This window comes from Clarias gariepinus, chromosome 21 (genome assembly GCF_024256425.1).
Source record: "Clarias gariepinus isolate MV-2021 ecotype Netherlands chromosome 21, CGAR_prim_01v2, whole genome shotgun sequence".
Taxonomy (NCBI): Eukaryota; Metazoa; Chordata; class Actinopteri; order Siluriformes; family Clariidae; genus Clarias; species Clarias gariepinus.
Window position 1 is genome coordinate 6,986,477 of NC_071120.1, and position 20,225 is coordinate 7,006,701.

Sequence of the window (20,225 nt, forward strand, 5' to 3'; positions counted from 1 at the left end):
CTGGGTAAAATTAACCCAGCATTATAGTTAAATATGACCTAGCATTTGGGTTCAATAGTCCAATATTTACCCAGCAGCTGGGTTAAAAACAACACAGACTGGGTTGTTTTTAACCCAGTGTTTTTTAGGGTGATTCTTACTTCAAGTTTTGTGCTGGATGAAGTTGCATGTCAAAGTACAAAATTACAGAACTGGTATTTTAACTATAATATATAAGAAATGCCTAACTAGATAATGTGAGTATATGTAACTTCAAGTTCAAGTTCAAGTAGGCTTTATTGTCACTTCAACCAAATACAGTTAGTACACAGTGAAACGAAACAACGTTCCTCCATGACCAAGGTGCTACATGCAACATAAAATTCTAAAATTCTACATCTAACATAAAATTGCAACATAAATTAACAGAAAAACTAAACTAGCTAACTAAGCGGCCTAGTTAGCTGGCTAGCAGAGACAAGACAGATTGATCTAACATAAATTACAACATAAATTAACAAAAACTAACTAACTAAGGGAGACTATCTACAGGGTTTGCAAATGTGCAAACAAAAGCAACAGTGCGACAACATAACATAATAATAAGGTGTTGAGGTGATGAGTTGAGGTAGTGACAAGAATTAAGAAGTTAGTGCAAAAAGTAGTCCAGTAATGAATATTGTGCAAAAGAGCATTTACAGATTGGTGTGTACGATAGTTTGGTGGTGTAGGTCAGTGTGTTTGTGCTTTGTGTTGATTAGTGAGTCCAGTCTCAATGTTTTGAGGTAGTTAAGCTGACTGATAATGTTTGTGTGTGTGCGTGTGTGTTTCTCAGTCCAGTCCCTTTTTGTTAAGGAGACGGATGGATTGTGGAAAAAAGCTGTTGCACAGTCTGGATGTGTGTGCCTGAATGCTTCGATACCTTTTTCCAGATGGCAGGAGTGAAGTGTGTGAGAGGGGTGTGTCCGATCAGCCACAAGGCTGGTGGCTTTGCGGATGCAGCGTATGGTGTAGTTGTCCTTAATAGAGGGGAGAGAGACCCCGATGATCTTCTCTGCTGTTCTCACTATCCGCTGTAGGGTCTTGCGGATATGGCACAATTCCCAAACCAGACAGTGATGCAGCTGCTCAGGATGCTCGCGATAGTTCCTCTATAGAAGGTGGTCAGGATCAGTGGTGGAAGCTGGGCCTTCCTCAGTCTTATAAGAAAGAAGAGACGCTGTTGGGCTTTCTTGTGTAGGGAGCTGGTGTTGAGGGACCAGCTGAGGTCCTCCTCTAGGTGGACACCCAGGAATTTGGTGCTTTCGATGAGCTCCACAGAGGAGCTGTTGATGCTCAGCGGAGAATGGTCGCCTTGTGTCCTCCTAAAATCAACAACCATCTCTTTTGTCTTGTCAACATTCAAAGACAGGTTGTTGTTTTTACACCATTCCGTTAGCCTCTGCACTTTCTCTCTGTACGCTGACTCGTCGTTCATGCTAATGAGACCCACCACGGTCATGTCATCAGCGAACCTAATGATGTGATTCGAACTGTGTGTTGCTACACAGTCGTGAGTCAGCAGTGTGAACAGCAGGGGACTGAGCACACAGCCTTGTGGGGCTCCAGTGCTCAGTGTGGTGGTGCTGGAGGTGCAGTTCCCGATCCGTAGTGACTGAGGCCTTCTGGTCAGAAACTCCAGGATCCAGTTGCAGAGGGAGGTGTTCAGGCCCAACAGGCTCAGCTTCCCGATCAGTTGTTGGGGGATGATAGTGTTGAATGCTGAGCTGAAATCTATGTACAGCATTCAAACGTATGTGTCCTTCTTGTCCAAGTGTGTGAGGGCAAGATGGAGTGTATTGGAGATGGAGTCGTCCGTTGAGCGGTTAGGACGGTACGGAAATTGCAGTGGGTCCAGTGAGGGAGGCAGCAGGGTCTTGATTTGTCTCATGACGAGCCGCTCGAAGCACTTCATGCTGGTGGGTAAAAGTGCAACGGGACGGTTGTCTTTGAGACAGGACACAGAAGACTTCTTGGGCATGGGTACGATGGTGGTGGCCTTGAAGCACATGGGAACAACAGCGCTGCTCAGAGAGATGTTGAAGATGTCGGTAAGAACGGTGGTCCGAGTAGCAAGGAAAACAAAGAGACAGCAGTCTCTAACCTCACGCTGTGTATCCTGCTGGAGTCGGATGTAGTCCAGTTTATTGTCCAGGAAGCAGACGTTGGATAAGATGATGGATGGGAGAGCCAGCCAGCCAGCTAGGGTTTGTTTTTAGCCTAGCACAGACTCCTGCCCGCTTGCCGCGCTTCCGCTTCCTCGCGCACCACTTCCGATGTCCCCTTCTCCGGCCCCCAGCATCAGGCAACGCAGAGGCTTCGAGGCCTGGTTCATGCAGCATACCGAGGTCGTGTAGCTTTTCCCGCAGCTCATCGTGGATGTCGTTAACCGGGTTATTTAGGTACAAAAATGTCTGGTGCTTGTATGTACGGGCACCAGTCACGAAGATATCCATACACAGAGTAAAATAAACGCGCTACACACCGTAAACAACGTAGCACCATTTTGGCTACTGCCGCGTTTTTTACTTTAAAATGAGACTACGACATTTAATAAAACAAAGTAGGCCCCACTCCAAGTAATATGGAAACTTAAAAAAAAAGGTTAAATTTTTATTAAAAATACATATTTGAAACTCTTAAAGTTAAGTAGAGCATGGACACAAAAGAATGACTAGGGAAATTATAAAATTAAGTAGGGTTTAGTTGCGAAATTAAATAGACTTTACTAGCAAAAAATATTTTTTACATAAAGAAATGCAAGTAGTAAATACAAAGAAGAGGTTTTGCTTGAACTACATAATAATCTGATGCAAAAAGTTACCTTAATTTTTTTAAGTAGATCAGGATGGATATTTTTATCAGTGTAGCAACTTAATCTTTTCCCACCACGTAAAAAACAATGACAGTTTTGTTTCAAAACCTTTAATCAAGATCCTCCATCAACAGCAGGTGTCCGCACATTAAAAGGTCAAAGTTGAAATGCCACATAAAATGTAGCAAATTGATGTCACCAAGCTGAAACACTGCATTTTAGTATTTTGAAGTTTTAAAAATATTATAGTTTACACAACTTCCTGAACAGGTTTATGGTAAGTCGCTAGGCAACAATGCAAAGATTATTCTGCAATATATAAAATATAGCCAAACAAAATAGTACATATAGTAGATCCCCATTGTTGTGCCCTCTGTGGCCTTCAGTGTGTTGATATCAGTCAGGCCCTGATAAAATAAAAATGATTAATTTAGGAGCAGGTTATATTTTTTCGCTTTTTATTATGCAGCTGTGTAGGAATGTTTGTATAACTTAGCCCAAATCCTGATTAACTTAGCCAAGTCTAGTTTTTACATAAAAAAACAAAACCAATTTATTATTATCTTTTTTTTCATCTAGCACATCTTACTTTGTATCTACCTCAACAAGGATCTTGATGATCTATTGCAGGAGTATGTGGTGAGTTTGAGTCCTTTAATGACACATTTCATAATAGCATCTATGACATCCCCAAGCAGTACAACAAAGAAAAGAACAAGTGAAATTTTCAGTAGCAGGAGGGAAAAAAGTAAGCAAAAGACAAAATAAACCCAAAACTGTTCTATAACAGTTAACTTCTGAGGTTGGCGTCTACAAAAACAATCTGAAACCCATATAAAATGTATCTCCTCTCTGTTCACCAATGGAAAACTGATAGAAAAAAAAAAGAACCATGTTTGCTCTAATCAAAACTTAAAACACAATACTGTTGTTGCCTTATGTGACTGTAAAACCAATTGCCTCATTAATTTACACTTGATTTGTCCATTGCTGAGTAACAATGAACAGAACAGATCATGATCGGATCATTTTGTTCACCTGCTGAGTCCAAATGAAATTAATGGAATTTTCATTTCATTACTTTTTGGATAACGGTGCATCTTAAATAATGCAATAATGGAATTATCCTGTGCTAGAATATAATAGATAGATAGATAGATAAAGGACTCAGAGATGCTTATTTATTATTAAGTAATTTCCATACACAATGCTAATCAAAGTTACTCATGATTAACTTAACCTGTAAGTAAATTACATGTGACTTACAGAAGCATATATAAAACGACCAAAACATTACCTAGCAGGCGTATAAAAAATATCGTTTACCTTTTCAATTAAGGTAAAGTTATGTTAACAGTATTTCCTGAATTCCCCAAGGAATTCTGAAAACCGTTTGAATTCTTACAAACCGAGCTAAAAAAAGAAATCTGCCTGAAATACAAAATTAGTATTTTTAGAGAAACAAGTTTTTTTCTCTTCATGCTCCAGTCAAAAGTTTTTATTTTTATCCAGGTTCGCGAGAATAGTCTAATAGGTTCAGTTAATTTACTTTATATACCTTTAGCAAACCAAACTGCTGGATTAAAAAAAAAAAGTATGCTAACGTATTTTTTTTCAAATTAGAGATAATTTTATGACCCGAACATACTTTACCCAACACCCAGGCATACCTGTTTATTAACAACTAAATTATAAATATGGCAAACTGCAAGTTATTAGTACTTAGTGCTCTTACATTAATTACGGCTCTACAGCCAATCAGGGGGTCTGTGAGCTCACGGAAGCGGAAGGAGCGGATAGCGCTGTTCTCCAAGTGTGTTACACCGCACCTAATGGTGAATGAGCAAGCAGTTTGAAAAAGATGAGGTCGGCTGGCATCACGTGGTTCAGAGAAAACGTGATAGCCATCCGGAGTGAGTGGTAATAGTAGCCATAAAGTGGGAGCTGCCTAGTGACGGGGAGGAATTGGACACGACTAAATTAGGTAGAAAATCGGGGAAAAATTGAAAAAACAAAAAGGAAAACTGAGGTAAAACGGTTTAAGAAAGCATCTTGGTCTGTGAGAAGATGACAGAGATGGGTTTGAGGCACATGTCTGTCAGGACTGAGGTCAGAGATTTTACTGTCATGGACAAAACTGGTAATTCAACACTAAAAAAAAAAGAACACGCAATACAAATCCTAAATGGAAACAATAGGATTTCTGTTTTCGCAGCTGTGACAACTTAAAACAACTAAACATATTTAACATTACTGGAAAAAGGTTAAGAAATTATCAATACTTGGATGAATAGTGCAGAACCATTAACTTTGTTGAGGAAATGTCGGGAAATTCATGAATGGTGTACTGTCTTCCCTTCACGTCCTGTTTTCACCTTTATGAAGTTTGACAGCAAGCTAAACTCCATCCACTACAAAGTTGAAAGATGTTCAAAGTTTCAAGTCCAGCATTTATTAAAACTTGATTGAACTATACAATGAAAGAGTATCGAGATCAGAGTGAAACTAAAGGAAAACAAATACAGTGGAACCTTGGATTATGAGCACAATTTGTTCCAAAAGCAGGCTCGTATTTCAAAACACTAATAAATCAAATTTTCTCATAAGAAATAATGGAAACTCAAATTATTTGTTACACAGCCCAAATAAATAAATACATAAAATAATTAATACAAAATATAAAGTAAAAACAAAAATTAACCTGCACTTTACCTTTTAAAAAAAACAGACAGATAAGTGTTTCCGTTTGTTCGTGCACACACTGTGTATGTAAAGCTAAAGTAAGAGGAGAAGGAGGAATCAGCCCCTCCCCTCTTCTCATCTCACACAGTAACACTTCCTTCTCTATTATTTTACACAAACATTGATTCTGTTAGCAAGAAACACTGCTAACAGAATCACTATTGTAAAGTTAAAATAAAAAACAAATTAACCTGCACTTTAACTTTGAAAAGAATCGCGACAGAGCAGTGTTTCTGTGTAGAGCAGAGTGTGTGTGTGTGTGTGAAGGGGCACACGCGCAGACATAACGGCATACTGACCTAGGGTGAGAAAGTAAAGGAATCTTTAACCTCTCTAATGAGACTTTCTAATGCTTTACATGCGCGCTTTACACACACGCATACAAACACAAAATAAAAGATGATGTACGCGCACACATGTGGGCAGTGTTATAGTAAACAGTACACACGTGCACAGGTGTCGATTATACCAATGAGAGATGCGCACTAAGACCGAGAAGGGGAGAAACCAAGACTTGTTCTTAAATAAAAAAAAAAAAACATTTTTAAATAAACTCGAATTCTGATTAATAATTTAGGTTACAAGACTGCTGCAGAACATGAATCAGTCTGTGGCAGATTATGAATCTGAAATTTTCACTGAAGTCACAGATGAGTAAATGCCACTCTATAGTGCTTTTTGAAGTTTGCAAAGATTGCTAAATTTTGCCAATGGTAATTTACTCTTTGCAACATAGTACGCTGTTCTAAACTGCTTTTTCAGGACTTCGTTGTGCTTGGTTTTCTATTAGTATGTGTTTGTTCTGGGAAGATGCTGCAGACTGAGTACCAATGCATGTCTTGTGATGCAGAGATTTTTCATGGAATCTGATGGGGTCTTTCTTAAAAAAATTTTTTGTAACAAAGGTGCTTGTCGAGTCAGAAATCAAGGGAAACTCACGACACACCCGGCAGAACATTATGTTATTTAGCTTGTCATATTCCAGCCACAGAAACGTTTTTGTCCATGAAACCAAAAAGACGCGCTCTCTTCTTGCCTCATGTCTGATTTGTCATAACTTTTCGGCTTTGTGATGGGCTTTTCTTTTTCTGTCCCTTTTTCACCCTGACCTGTCTTATTTTTTTCAGCAGAACTCAAATACCTATGTAATTTTTTTACACACACACACACACACACACACACTTAATGGTCAGCGATTTTTTTAAAGTTCTCTGCGCAATCAACCTCTATCACATGTTTAAGCTTGCAGCGGGAGATTGCACATTTAAAAAGTAAGCTAACGAATGTCAGAGGAATTGGTGCGCTATTAATCAGTGACTGACCAATCAGTACTGCCGCTCTCTATACAGTATACACAGTTTGCGCGATCGCAAAGTGAAAGTAACAAACAAGCGCGAATTCAAACGCGATTTTAATATTTCACATATTGACAAGGGCTCATCGATGCCCGAAAATGACAATTACCCAGCTACATTTGCGAAAGAATGCAAAAGCATTGACATACATGTTTCCTTCCCATGATAGCTCGATGGGCAGGCCTGAGATATATTTTGGTAGCCCGACTGGAAGACACAATAGCCCCGGGACGCCGGGCTAGCAATTTTGTGAGGCCTGCACACACACGTCCATAAATTTTCTTTACATTTTTGTGAAACTGCTTTGAGACAATGACTATTGTTAAAACGCTATATAAATAAAATTTTATTAAATTTACATGATTCCTCACTTATAGGCTCAATCTGGAATTATCAGGCCACATGACCTTTTTCCATTGCTTCAATGTCAAATCTTAATGATCCCCAGCAAATTCAAGACTTTCTGATGGTTCTCAATATAAAGTGGTTTTCTTATAGACACACAGCTGTTTAGTCCCAATCCTGTGGGTTGTCATCACATTGTGTGTGTGTGTGTGTAAGGAAATGCTTTCTTTCCTTCCACTACTAAACATGCCTTTTTTTTGTTGTTGTTGAATTTTTTCCATGTAACTTTATAAAAGTGTTTGTAGTCTCAATTCATGATATTTTCTGATATTTCTTCCAAAAAGTTGATGGTTCAGCACTATCCTTCCAAGTATTTATATTTCTTAATCCTTTCCCAGTAATTTCAGATCTCTTTCTTAGCTTGATGCAGCCCAATAAATTGACCCTTCTAATAAAATGTTGACAGGCAGTATATTTAAAAGTGATGGCAGTGCATACAACACGTCCCATATTGTGTTATGGATTCTCTCCTGTGTGAAAGCACTGGTGTCTTCTAAATTGACCTGCATGTCTAAAACTCCTCCCACACTGTGAGCAGTGATACGGCTTCTCTCCTGTGTGAATGCGCTGGTGTTTTTGAAAATTAGTAGCTGCAGTAAAACTCTTCCCACACTGTAAGCAGTGATACGGCTTCTCTCCTGTGTGAATGCGCTGGTGTATTTGGAGAGAACTAGCTGCAGTAAAACTCTTTCCACACTGTGAGCAGTAATACGGCTTCTCTCCTGTGTGACTGCGCTGGTGTGTTCGGAGAGAACTAGCTGCAGTAAAACTCTTCCCACACTGTGTGCAGTGATACGGCTTCTCTCCTGTGTGACTGCGCTGGTGTGTTTGGAGAGAACTAGCTGCAGTAAAACTCTTCCCACACTGTGTGCAGTGATACGGCTTCTCTCCAGTGTGAATGCGCTGGTGTGTTTGCAGAGAACCAGAAGTAGAAAAACTCTTCCCACACTGTGTGCAGTGATATGGCTTCTCTCCTGTGTGAATGCGCTCGTGTCTTTGTAGGTCATCAGCCCTTGTAAAACTCGTTCCACACTGTGAGCAGTGATACGGCTTCTCTCCTGTGTGAATACGCTGGTGTTTTCGTAGGTCACCAGCCCATGTAAAACTCTTCCCACACTGTGAGCAGTAATACGGCTTCTCTCCTGTGTGAATGCGCTGGTGTGCTTGTAAACTAGTAGCTGCGGTAAAACCCTTTCCACACCGTAAGCACTGATACGGCTTCTCTCCAGTGTGAATGTGCTGGTGTGTTTGCAGGTGAGATGCCTGCGTAAAACCCTTCCCACACTGTGTGCAGTGATACGGCTTAACTCCGGTGTGAATGCGCTGGTGTGTTTGTAGGTGACATGCCTGTGTAAAACCCTTCCCACACTGTGTGCAGTGATACGGCTTCTCTCCAGTGTGAATGCGCTGGTGTTTTCGTAGGTCATCAGCCCTTGTAAAACTCGTTCCACACTGTGTGCAGTGATACGGCTTCTCTCCTGTGTGAATGTGCTGGTGTTTTCGTAGGTCATCAGCCCTTGTAAAACTCATTCCACACTGTGTGCAGTGATACGGCTTCTCTCCTGTGTGAATGCGCTGATGTCTTTTCAGACAACTTGGGTAACTAAATCTTTTCCCACAACCTGAGCACTGGTAATTTTGGTTCTTCATTTCTTCATGATATTCTTCACGATGACCAGATAATGTTTTCTTAGTACTTCCTTTAAAGGCCATATCTTGAAGTGTTTTTGGAGGAAAATCTAAGTGCAGTGAACCCATCAGGGGCAAGAGAAGACTTGGGAAAATGTGTTCTGTGGAGAAAAAAGAAATGATTATTTTCACAAGGGCAGTACCTAAGAATATTAATTTTTTTATTTTGAGTAAAACCTTTTTTTTATTATTAATTATTCATTAACAAGGTCAGGAATGTTGTGTTACAAATCTGTTTCTTAGGCTGACTGTCTATGATGTTATGTGAAAGTGGCTCTGTTCAGACTAATGTTGGAAACTTTTTTTTTTCCTTTGTCGAAGCAGAGACCAGGAGACATTGGGATATCTTTGAAGCAGAAGTTACTCTTTATTAAGAACTCGCCGTACGTCGCTGTAGTCATCCAAGTCTGACTAAAAACTCAGCTCTGGACAGTATATACTTTTCAAAAAGAAGGGATACAAAGAGGTGGAGACAATCTAAACAAAGCATAGTGTAGTAGAGGAATCAGCCTGGTAAAGGAAGTTCCCCAGCCCTGATCTCATCAGCATTGCCTTTCAAATGCGAATGTGCTAATCTAATCAGTAAGGCTGGGCGATTCTTTAGATTTATTCGATTAATTAAATGTACATTTTTAGACTATTTTTTTTCTTAAAATCAACGTATCGTGATTCTTTAGAAAAATATTAGATACATTGTAATTGCATCAATGGTAGAATAATTAGGAGGCAATATTGTCCGACCACATGATAGTGCGCCTAATTAACCGCTCACTTGTGAGAGTAAAGCACTCTATGAAGGAACGTAATAGGCTACAGAAATATAGAGATGGACAGCGGCTCTTCACGTCAGGATGACCTTGTGCTAAAGAAAAGTAGTAACATTTCATCTGTGGTTTGGAAATGGTTCAGATTTGAGAAGTCAGACGTTAAACAAACTTTTGTCAAATGCTAAATACAGTGAATCCTCGGACTGTGAGTAACGCGGTTTGCGAGTGTTCTGACAAGCAAAGATTTTTAATAAATTGACAACTGAGCCAACGTTTTTTTTTCTATTGCGCTGTGGAATTGCAGGTAAACGCCTGCTCGGTCAGTGCCTGTCTCTTACTGGTATAATCAACATCTGTGCACGCGTGTACTGTTTACATAACACTGTGACCACGTGTGTGTGCGTAAAACCTTTAATTTTGTGTTTGAAAGAGAATGTGTACAGCACGCGTGTACTGTTTCTTATAACACGTGTGTGTGCATGTGTTAAGCAAAAGAAAGTGTTAGACGTTAAAAATCCATTGCAACCGTCAGTGGCAGCACCACTAATTTATTCCAACATTTGCGACAAAGGCACCAAGCTGAATGGGAAGAATGCTCAAAGTTAAGAGATGAAGACAAGCTAAGTCCAAGTGAAAAAGGTCCCCCTAAAGTTGCAAAACGCCAGATGTTATTCGTGGTATAGTTTTCCAGTTTCCATACGACAAAAAGGCGTTTCATATCGCTAAGGACATGGTTCCCATATACAATCGAAAAGCCAGGGTTCATAAAAATGCTACATGCTGCTGATCCAAGATACAAGTTGACGAGCCTCAAATATTTCAGAGACTACATTTCATAGCTATTCCCCGAATGTACACTGAAACACGGGAAAAAGTAGCAGAGCAGCTTGAAAAGGCATCTTTTTTTCTACAACGACTGACCTGTGGAGTAGTCATACTCTTCAGCCTTACATGAGCCTTACAGCCCATTATGTTGATGCAGAATGGAAACTACAAAGTTTCCTTGTGGAGGATCGATAGGTGTGCATGACCACTGACAGTGGAACATAATCAAAGCAATGAAGACGAACGACTGGACTCATCTTTAGTGTTCATAACACCATTGGTAAGTATGGGTAATAATTCAAGCAATAAAATCGCAGTTATTCAGATGTTATTTAATTAATAGCTGAAATTATTATGATGTTTTGCTTTTGTAATAAGAGTACCAGTCACCTAATATGAGGTTATAGATTCATATTCAAGTTATGAAGGAGTAAGCTCTTCACAATACTTTTCAAACTTCAATGAACTGCTATTTCAAATCTATTTTCTGATATTTACTTTTAGATTTCTTTCAAATCTTCTGCAAAGATATTTAACTCGAGAATTTGTTTTACATTTATTTATACCTCGTTGACCGATTTATGCATGGAATGGCCATTAAAAATACAATGTTCCTTAACCAGATGGTTTTTCAAGTTACTTAAAAAGAGAATGTTACTTCAGTCATGTTATAATGTTTTAAGTTGACTAGTTACACACACACAAAAAAATCTGAAATTGTGAATTGGCCAAACTTTATGAAATAAACGTACATAGATGTTTTTTTTTTTTTGCCATATCACCCAGCCCTACTAATCACCCTTACGATATCACCTAGACCTTCATATTATCATAGAGACAAAGGCACAGCCTGGCCTTGAGCTTAGCATTCACATTTACTTTGGGACACTACCCAGTGGTCAGGAAGTCCATAAAGACAAAAGGTTAATGTCTCAGACACCTGGGCTACCAGACTTGATCATCTTAGAATGTCACCATCTTTACCTCCAAATGTAAAACCCAATGTACATAGTTTACATATTATTATGTTGGAAGCTAGATTAAGCATTTTATAAATTTGTAATCCTACACTAGCAGCCCAAATCTGACACAATGTTGACCTATCTGCATTGGTTGCAGGGGTAATGATACCATAGGCTCGCATGCAGCACAATGTTTCTGTAAATTTCCTTCGCGCTTTACTTGTGCTGATGGATCTCACAAAAAGTGTTAAACATTTCAGTGTTCTCTGTACACAAAGTACTGTGCTCCAATTTCATACTGTTAAGACTCTGGAAAGGCAGTAGCGCTGCACGTGGTAGGAAATTTTAATAGACTATGTGTGTCTTACAAAAACTTTGCATAATCAGTTAGTTTATGAAACTGTAAACAGTAATAAATAAAACAAAGTCAGGATTTGGTATATTTTCCCTTTTTACCCCTCAGGTAAAATTTAAACAGTTTTAAAATGAAATTAGCATTTACTGAGTGTCCTGCAGTTCTTCTAAGGACTGACTTTCACAATCTTATTTTTAATTCAAAGAATTTAGCTTGCCAAAAATTGTCACAGGTTTGCCAGTGTTTTCTACTAGCAACACATTTTCAACAACCTTCTGGCAATAATAAAAAGTCAGCTACTCCTAGTAAACATGTTCACCACTGGTTTGCACAAGTTTGCCAGTAGGAGCAAAATCCCAGCCATCTGGTAAGTTTGCTGTTAAAGGGAAACACTGGCCTAAAGTTTGCATTCAGCGACCAAAACCTCACACCAACAAGGCAAAACTAAAGCATAATTTCAATATTATTACATACAAGTTGTGTTCTTATACTCATTGTTGTGCCCGGATTTGTGAATCAAGGTTTAATGTTTAGGAAAAACGCTTAAATGAAAGAGCAAGTTAGAGAATTAGCTTGTAGTTTTGCAAACATGTTAAAATAATTTTGGGAGATGTTAATTTGCATTTGTAAATAGGACCTTGCCTCAAATTTCCCACAGCTGTTTGTCAAAAGCTTAATTTGTTTGTAAAGATGTTGCATGAAAAAACCCTTTCATTTGGTTTATTATCTGCAAAGTGGCATCTTACATAATAAACTGCTGTTTGGAAAATGTTTGGAATGTTTAAATGATTGTGTACTGAACCATTAACTAAACAACAATTAGGTAACCCCCCGTTTTCAGCTGAACTTACCTCAGACACAACAAGCTTGGAGTTTTAATTCATCTCATCAAACAGTCTCTGTAAAAATCCGTCAGTAACATCTCAGTGTGGAGGCGATTATCGACATCACACAGCAAAACCTGAGGGGTATATATATATAACGCTGACGTTAATTATTAATGCTGAGGTAAAATATCAAAGTAAAATGTTGAAGCGAATGAACAGCGTGAGTCAGGAAACATATAAACTGTCCGCTTATTTTTCTTCTTTGATTTAACTGGCGGGTCGCAAACCGATGTGTTCAGGTGCATACCGCCACCTACTGTCCGGGAGTGTATAACAGTAGGGGTTAGGTATTTGTACGTTCCCATAACTTTTCCTTAACGATTTCTTAACCTCTCCTCCAGTGGCGGCCGGTCAATAGGAGCGCTGAGGCGCAGGTGTTCCGGGAAATTTAGTTTCCCTATGTTTCCCCGGTCGCGCGCAGTGCGCGCGCAGATTCAAATCATGACGTCACTCGCTACCAAACGCTGAGAAGGCGAACGAGGATTTTAACAAGGTTTCTCTCGTTTTAAAGTGTTTTTACGAACTTTGTGAATTAAACAGATAACCTATGCAAAATAATCGATTGTCTTTTGTATATTTGAAGATAATTTAGACGTTTTAAGCCGCTGCAAAAGGCTGGTTTGCTGGGCAAGTACTGACATCACGACTACTTTTATTACACGTACATTAGCTGTGTAATGATAGATGTGATACTGATTGATTCTAAATATATTTAAGGTTATACTTTGTAATTTATTATAGCATGTAACACAATATGCACAAAATGTTTAAAAAACACTGTCTTTTCAATTAAAGTATGGGAAACATATTTTCCTGGGCATCCGGAAAATCGGTTTCCCTCTTCCTACTGGCCGTAGAAGTATCAGGGATGTCTGAAATTGCCTCAGAGACATGTGTACATGGGGCACAGGTAAGACAATGCACACAATATAAAAAAAACACTGTCTTTTAATTGAAGTATGGAAAACATATTTTCCTGATCATCAGGAAAATCGGTTTCCCCCTCCCTACTAGCTGTGGAAGTATCAGGGATGTCTGAAATTGCCTCAAAGACATGTATACATGGGGCACAGGTAACACAATATGCACAAAATGTTTAAAAAACACTGTCTTTCAATTTAGGCATGGGAAACGTATTTTCCTGGGCATCAGAAAAATCGGTTTCCCTCCTCCTACTGGCCGTAGAAGTATCAGGGATGTCTGAAATTGCCTCAGAGACATGTGTGCTTAGGTAATACAGTGAGATGATGTTTTTTTTTTAAAAACACTATTTTTAACAAGAGACTCCTGGAAATCAATTCACCCAGTTAACATTTGTAATGAACTTCAAGTTTTCATATTTTGTGAAATTAAAGAAAAATAACCAATTCAGATACATTATTTAATGTAAAAATGCTATTATAATAAGTGCTGTGCCAATTATGTAAGTCTGTTTTATCATGAATATCCATACAGTATATCATGGATTTCAGGATATCATGTTTCCCCATCATATGTGGGTGCTGAGATTGTTTGAGAGTGTAAAAAAAGAGTATGGTGGTTATCACGAGTAGACACTCTACCCTTGAGTTACATGCTATAATAAATTACAAAGTATAACCTTAAATATATTTAGAATCAATCAGTATCACATCTATCATCACACAGCTAATGTACGTGTAATAAAAGTAGTCGTGATGTCAGTACTTGCCCAGCAAACTAGCCTTTTGCAGCGGCTTAAAACGTCTGAATTATCTTCAAATATACAAAAAAAGCGAAAAGACACTTGATTATTTTGCATAGGTTATCTGTTTAATTCACAACGTTCGTAAAAACACTTTAAAACGAGAGAAACCCTGTTAAAATCCTCGTTCGCCTTCTCAGCGTTTGGTAGCGAGTGACGTCATGATTTGAATCGCGACCGGGGAAACATAGAGAAACTGGGGGGGACGGCCAAGATGGCGTCGTAGCAAGATGGGTTTGCTGGAGCTCTTACAAACTTTGCTCAGATCCGGGTTCTCTAAAACAGTTTCTGTTCAGAACTAACTGGAAGATGCCATTTTTTAGTTAAGTAGCATTTTTTTATTTTTTGTTCTCTTTTTCATATTTTCTTAATTGAAATCTACTGCTTAAGATTTTGCTAGCTAGTTGCTAATAATATTTCACGTGCTTTTGCTACGAGTTGCTGTGTTGATTTGTTAATATGGACGAAAAAAAAGAAACTGTCCTTGCTATGCACAGCTATGCAAGAAGAACTCTAAATGCTGAATTGGATGCAGTTGTTGGACGTTCTGAGTTCGCACCTTTACCTGATACACCTGAACCAAACCCTGCAAAAAAAAGCAAACCGAGTTATGACAGTCCTTCAGTGAGTGATGCTATGCTAATGAGATTCATGCAGAGAATGGAGGCCATGCACGAAGAAACTTTGCGTCGAATTTAAGGAGTTGAAAAACGGTACTTGAAAACTCAAACTCTATTAAACAGATAATCAACTCGCTTGAATTCCACGGTGAAGAGGTGAAGCATTTGAATGAAAAAACTGAGGAACTGGAAAAGAAAATGGTAAGATTGGAGAAAGAAAACGTCGATCTTCGTGTTAAGTACAGTGATCTGGAGGCTTATAAGAGAAGATGGAACCTTCGCGTCGCTGGTATTCCGGAGAAAGCAGGAGAGGATGTAAAGCAGATGATCATCGACCTCTTCAGCCAGGTTTCCCCGAGCATCGCTGCAGATCTGCCTGTGGAGTTAATATCACTCATAGGCTGGGACCTCGTTCTGCTGCAGAAAAATCCTCTCGTCGAATAATTGTCCTATTTTCTTCCCGGTCCCTGCGGGATAGAGTTTGGAAAAATGCCAAAACAGCCGTCCTTCTCAGGGAAAAGAAGATCAAGATCTTCAAGGATCTTTCGCAGAGAGAAAAGGATGCAAGGTCTCTCCTGTGGCTGACGGTAGAGAAGGCGAGATGGGAAGGAAAGCGAGCTGGCTTTCACGGTCAATTTGCTGTGATTGAGGGTAAAAGAGTGACCGCTAAAGATGTAGCAAACACTTGAAATGTTGCCTATGCCTATTCAACTAGCAGCTGTTTCTTCTAAGTGATTAGTTTGATATAAAGTGCATTTTGTATTTTTTTTTTTATATATATATATATTTTATTTATTTTTTTATTATTTAATTATTATTATTTTATTATTATTATTATTAAGGAAAAAGTGGGAATTAATAAATATGCATAATTCAGTTATTATTTATATATATATTTTTTATTTTATTATTTATTTTTATTAGTATTGTTTTATTTTTACCAGTTTATGTTCTTTTGGTTTTAAATCTATATTCGAAAGATAATTTAAGTGTAGTCTTTGTTATTATCTGAACTGAAATTTGAACAGCATATTCCCGGTTGAGCTGTTGTTGTGGTTTGCTCTTTTTGGTGGATAGTGATTGAATAGTGTACTTCTCTGGTGCACTTATTTACTTAAACTTAGTTCTGTTCTTGTTTATTTTGTTCGTGGTTCATGTCATTGTCATTAATATCCTTTAATGCCAGGGGCCTCAGAAATAGTGTGAAACGAAAAGCTCTTTTTTTTGTTTGGCAAAAAGCAGAAATCAGATTTATGTTTTCTTCAGGAATGTCATTCAACTATTGATGATTACAAATGTTGGAAATCTTAGTGGGGTAATGATATTTGGAGTTCACCTGGCACTGAACACTCAGCTGGTGTAAGCATATTGAGAAACAAATTTGGTGGGGAGATATTAGGGTCAGATTCAGATAGTTTGGGTCATTTTCATTTATTAGTAATCTCACTTAATCAACAACTATTGTAACTATTGTAAATATATATGGGTACAATAATTCTTTGGATAATGTTTCTTTTTTTAACAAATTAGATGAAAAGCTTACATATTGGTCTAATAAATTTCCTAATGCATTTTTTATTCTAGGAGGAGACTTTAATGTGTCATTTAATAATTCTTTGGACAGATATCCTCCAAAAAATACAGGTTGTTCTAGCCCTGCACTTTTAGACCTAATAGACAAGTTTGAGTTGGTGGACATTTGGAGAGAGAGATTCCCTAACAACTTTGAATTTACCTGGGCCAATAAAAGTGGATCAAGAAAATCTTGTATTGACTATTGGCTTATATCAAAAAGTATGTCAAATTTTGATCTGAATGACTATTTTCATTAATACCCCTTTAATGGCAGATTATGTAACAGCTCAATGTAGAGCTTTCTTGTGGAAACTTAACAGTTCACTGCTAGAATTACCAGATGTAAAAAATAAAATTAAAGAATTAATTGCTAGCCATTGGAAAGCAGCCACGATTCAAAATTCTTTTGGTATAAATTGGGAGCTTTTTAAGTTTGAGACAGGGGTTTATTTAAGAAAAGTTGGAACACGTTTAGCCAAAAAAAGAAGGGTTCTTGAAGACAACCTAATCATGAAATTATCTCAGTTTAATAATTTTGATTGTTTATCTCTGCAGGAAAAATCTGAAATTGCAGATTTGCAAATGAAATTGGATGAATTATACGTATCAAAAGCTAGGGGCGCTTATATAAGATCCAGGAAAAAATGGCTCGAAGAGGGAGAACTCAGCATATTTTTTTAAGCTGGAAAAATGTAGTTTTGCCCTCTCAACAATTGAACAACTATGCGTCGATGACAAAATTGTTAAAGATCCAAAGGGAATAGCAAATTACAGTGCCAGTTTTTATAAGAATCTTTATACCTCAAAGTGTTCAGAGCAAGCGACGTCCTCATTTCTAGACTCAGTTAATTATGTTAAAATTATATCTGAAAGTGATAGATTTTTTTGTGATGGCATAGTTACTCCTGAAGAAGTACAAAAAGCAATCAAAAATTTGAAAAACAATAAATCTCCAGGGTGTGATGGACTTACAGCCGAGCTTTACAAAGTATTGGTTGATGAAATTACTCCTTTTTTAACTCAGGTTTTTAAAGAAAGTATTGAAAAAGAAGCTTTACCTCCTACATTGACGCAAGGTATCATAACTTTAATTCCTAAACCTAAGAAAGATCTTGCCAATTTAGACAATTGGCGACCCATCATACTCCTTAATAATGACTATAAAATTTTTGCTATAATTTTTGCTAAAAGAATTAAGGATTGTCTGGACACTGTTATAGATGAGACTCAGTCTGGTTTTATGCAGGACCGTCACATAATAAATAATATTAGATTAGTTTTAGACGTATTAGATTATAATGATTTGCTTGAACATAATAGTTTCATTCTTTTCCTGGACTTTTATAAAGCTTTTGATTCTGTTGAACATAAATTTATATTTAAATCAGTGGAAAAATTTGGTTTTGGAGAATATTTTTGTAAGGCAGTGAGAACTCTGTATTACAACTGTAGTAGCACAATTAAATTAAAATATGGTACATCAACTAGATTTTGCTTGTCACGTGGTATTAGACCAGTTTCCCAGATATTCGCTTCTTATATTTCTAATAGTGGTCTTCATGGTATCTCTATTGCTGACAAACAAATACTTATCAGTCAACTGGCTGATGATACCACACTTTTTTTGCAAGATGCTAAACAGGTTCCTTTAGCACTGAAGTATATTCAGCAATTCTCCAAAGCATCAGGGATGTTCTTGAACCTCTCAAAGTGTGAATTGATGTCCACCAAAGAATGTAATTTGGCAGAAATTTGTAATATTCAAATCAAAGATCAGATTTCTTATTTAGGTGTTCTTATAACTAAAAATTAATTAGAAAGATGCTCCTTAAATTTTAATCCTTTAATTGAAAGCACTAAGAAAAAATTTAATATGTGGCTCCAACGTGATCTCTCATTGAAGGGAAGAATCTTACTAGCCAAAGCTGAAGGTTTGTCAAGATTAACTTAACAAGATTAATTAACAAGATTGTCAAGATTAATTAACAAGATTAACTGCTGCTCTCTCTCTCTGAATGTTGACACTGCCATTCTTAAAAAAATCGATACAATGCTTCTCAACTTTGTTTGGAAGAATAAAACTCATTTTATTAGAAAATCTGTACTGATGAACACCATTGAGAAAGGGGGATTGAACTTTCTTGATTTTTCCACTTTGAACAACAACTTTAAAATAAATTGGACAAAAAACTTTATCAATAAGCGCTCATCTATATGGAATCTGATCCCTAATGCTATTTTTTCTAAACCAGGTGGTTTAAATTTTTTATTAATCTGTAACTATAATATCATGAAAATCCCTGTAAAATTATCTCTTTTTCATAGACAAATGTTATTAGCTTGGTCCCTCATTTTTAAACATAATTTTACACCTCACTCGTATCTAATCTGGAACAATAAGAATCTACTGTATAAACATAAATCTTTTTTTTTTTAATTGGTTTAAAAATGGTATTATGTTTGTGTCTCAACTTTTCAATCAGAATGGTTTGCTTTGTAATTATTCAGAATTTTTAGTTAAGCATGGAATTCCTGTTAGTCCGAAAGAGTTTGCCATTGTTGCTGATGCAGTGCCACATGGAGTTGTCATGCTTTTTAGAGGTCTTTCTTTTTCAATTTTATGTCACTCAGTGGATCTTTGTAATACTTATGTTGGAAAACAGTGCCTTTTATCGTCCAAATAAAAAACAATAAGAAAATTAGAGTGTTATTTCAGATGGAGTCTATTTCTGTGCCTTATGTACTCTCTTATTGGAATGGTTTAGTTAGTGATATTCCCTGGAAGAAAGTTTGGTCATTACCTCACAAATATTTAATTACTAACAAAATGAGAGAAATAGCGTTTAAGTTGATTCATAGAGTTTATCCGGATAAGTGCTTTCTTAAAAGACTGAAGAAGGATATTGACACCAACTGTTGTTTCTGTTTAGATAACTTTGAAACTTCTCTACATTTCTTCTGGAATTGCTCTTATACAACATCATTTTGGTGTGACATTCTTGAATTTGTCAAATGTTATGTGAATCCTAATTTTGAGTTTACTTACAGAAATGTACTTTTTGGTTTTCACGAATGTGAAAAAAATGGTGATACTTATCTCATGAACCTTATTTTCTTGTTTGCTAAATATCATATTCATAAATGTAAATTTTCTAAATGCAAACCTCTTTTTTTAAGATTTAAACTTGAGTTGAAAATGTATTTTGAATCAATTGAGTTATCAAAGAACTTAAAAGCAATAAGAACGATGGCTTTGCTAAAGGACTTTGGACTTCCCTTGGACTGAGACCCTGGACAGTTGTTGTATTGATACGGTTAATGATGGCATTTGTTATTGTTTGCTTTTCACAAACTAAATAAAAAAATAAAAAAACATAGGGAAACTGAATTTCCCGGAACACCGGCCGCCACTGGAGGAGAGGTTAAGAGATCGTTAAGGAAACGTTATGGGAACGTACAAATACCTAACTCCTACTGTTATACACTC

At 37.3% G+C, this 20,225-nt stretch overlaps 1 protein-coding gene across 1 annotated transcript; it reads right to left on the minus strand.

The window, feature by feature from the left end:
- Window positions 1-2,703: 2,703 nt before the first annotated feature.
- LOC128509371 (zinc finger protein 135-like) lies at window positions 2,704-13,010 on the minus strand. Its single transcript, XM_053481084.1, has 2 exons — window positions 12,785-13,010; window positions 2,704-9,125 (listed from the first exon to the last, which is right to left on the minus strand). Exon 2 carries the CDS (start codon window positions 9,091-9,093, stop codon window positions 7,792-7,794), a length of 1,302 nt encoding a protein of 433 aa, XP_053337059.1. The 5' UTR covers window positions 9,094-9,125; window positions 12,785-13,010; the 3' UTR covers window positions 2,704-7,791.
- Between the last annotated feature and the right edge of the window lie 7,215 nt (window positions 13,011-20,225).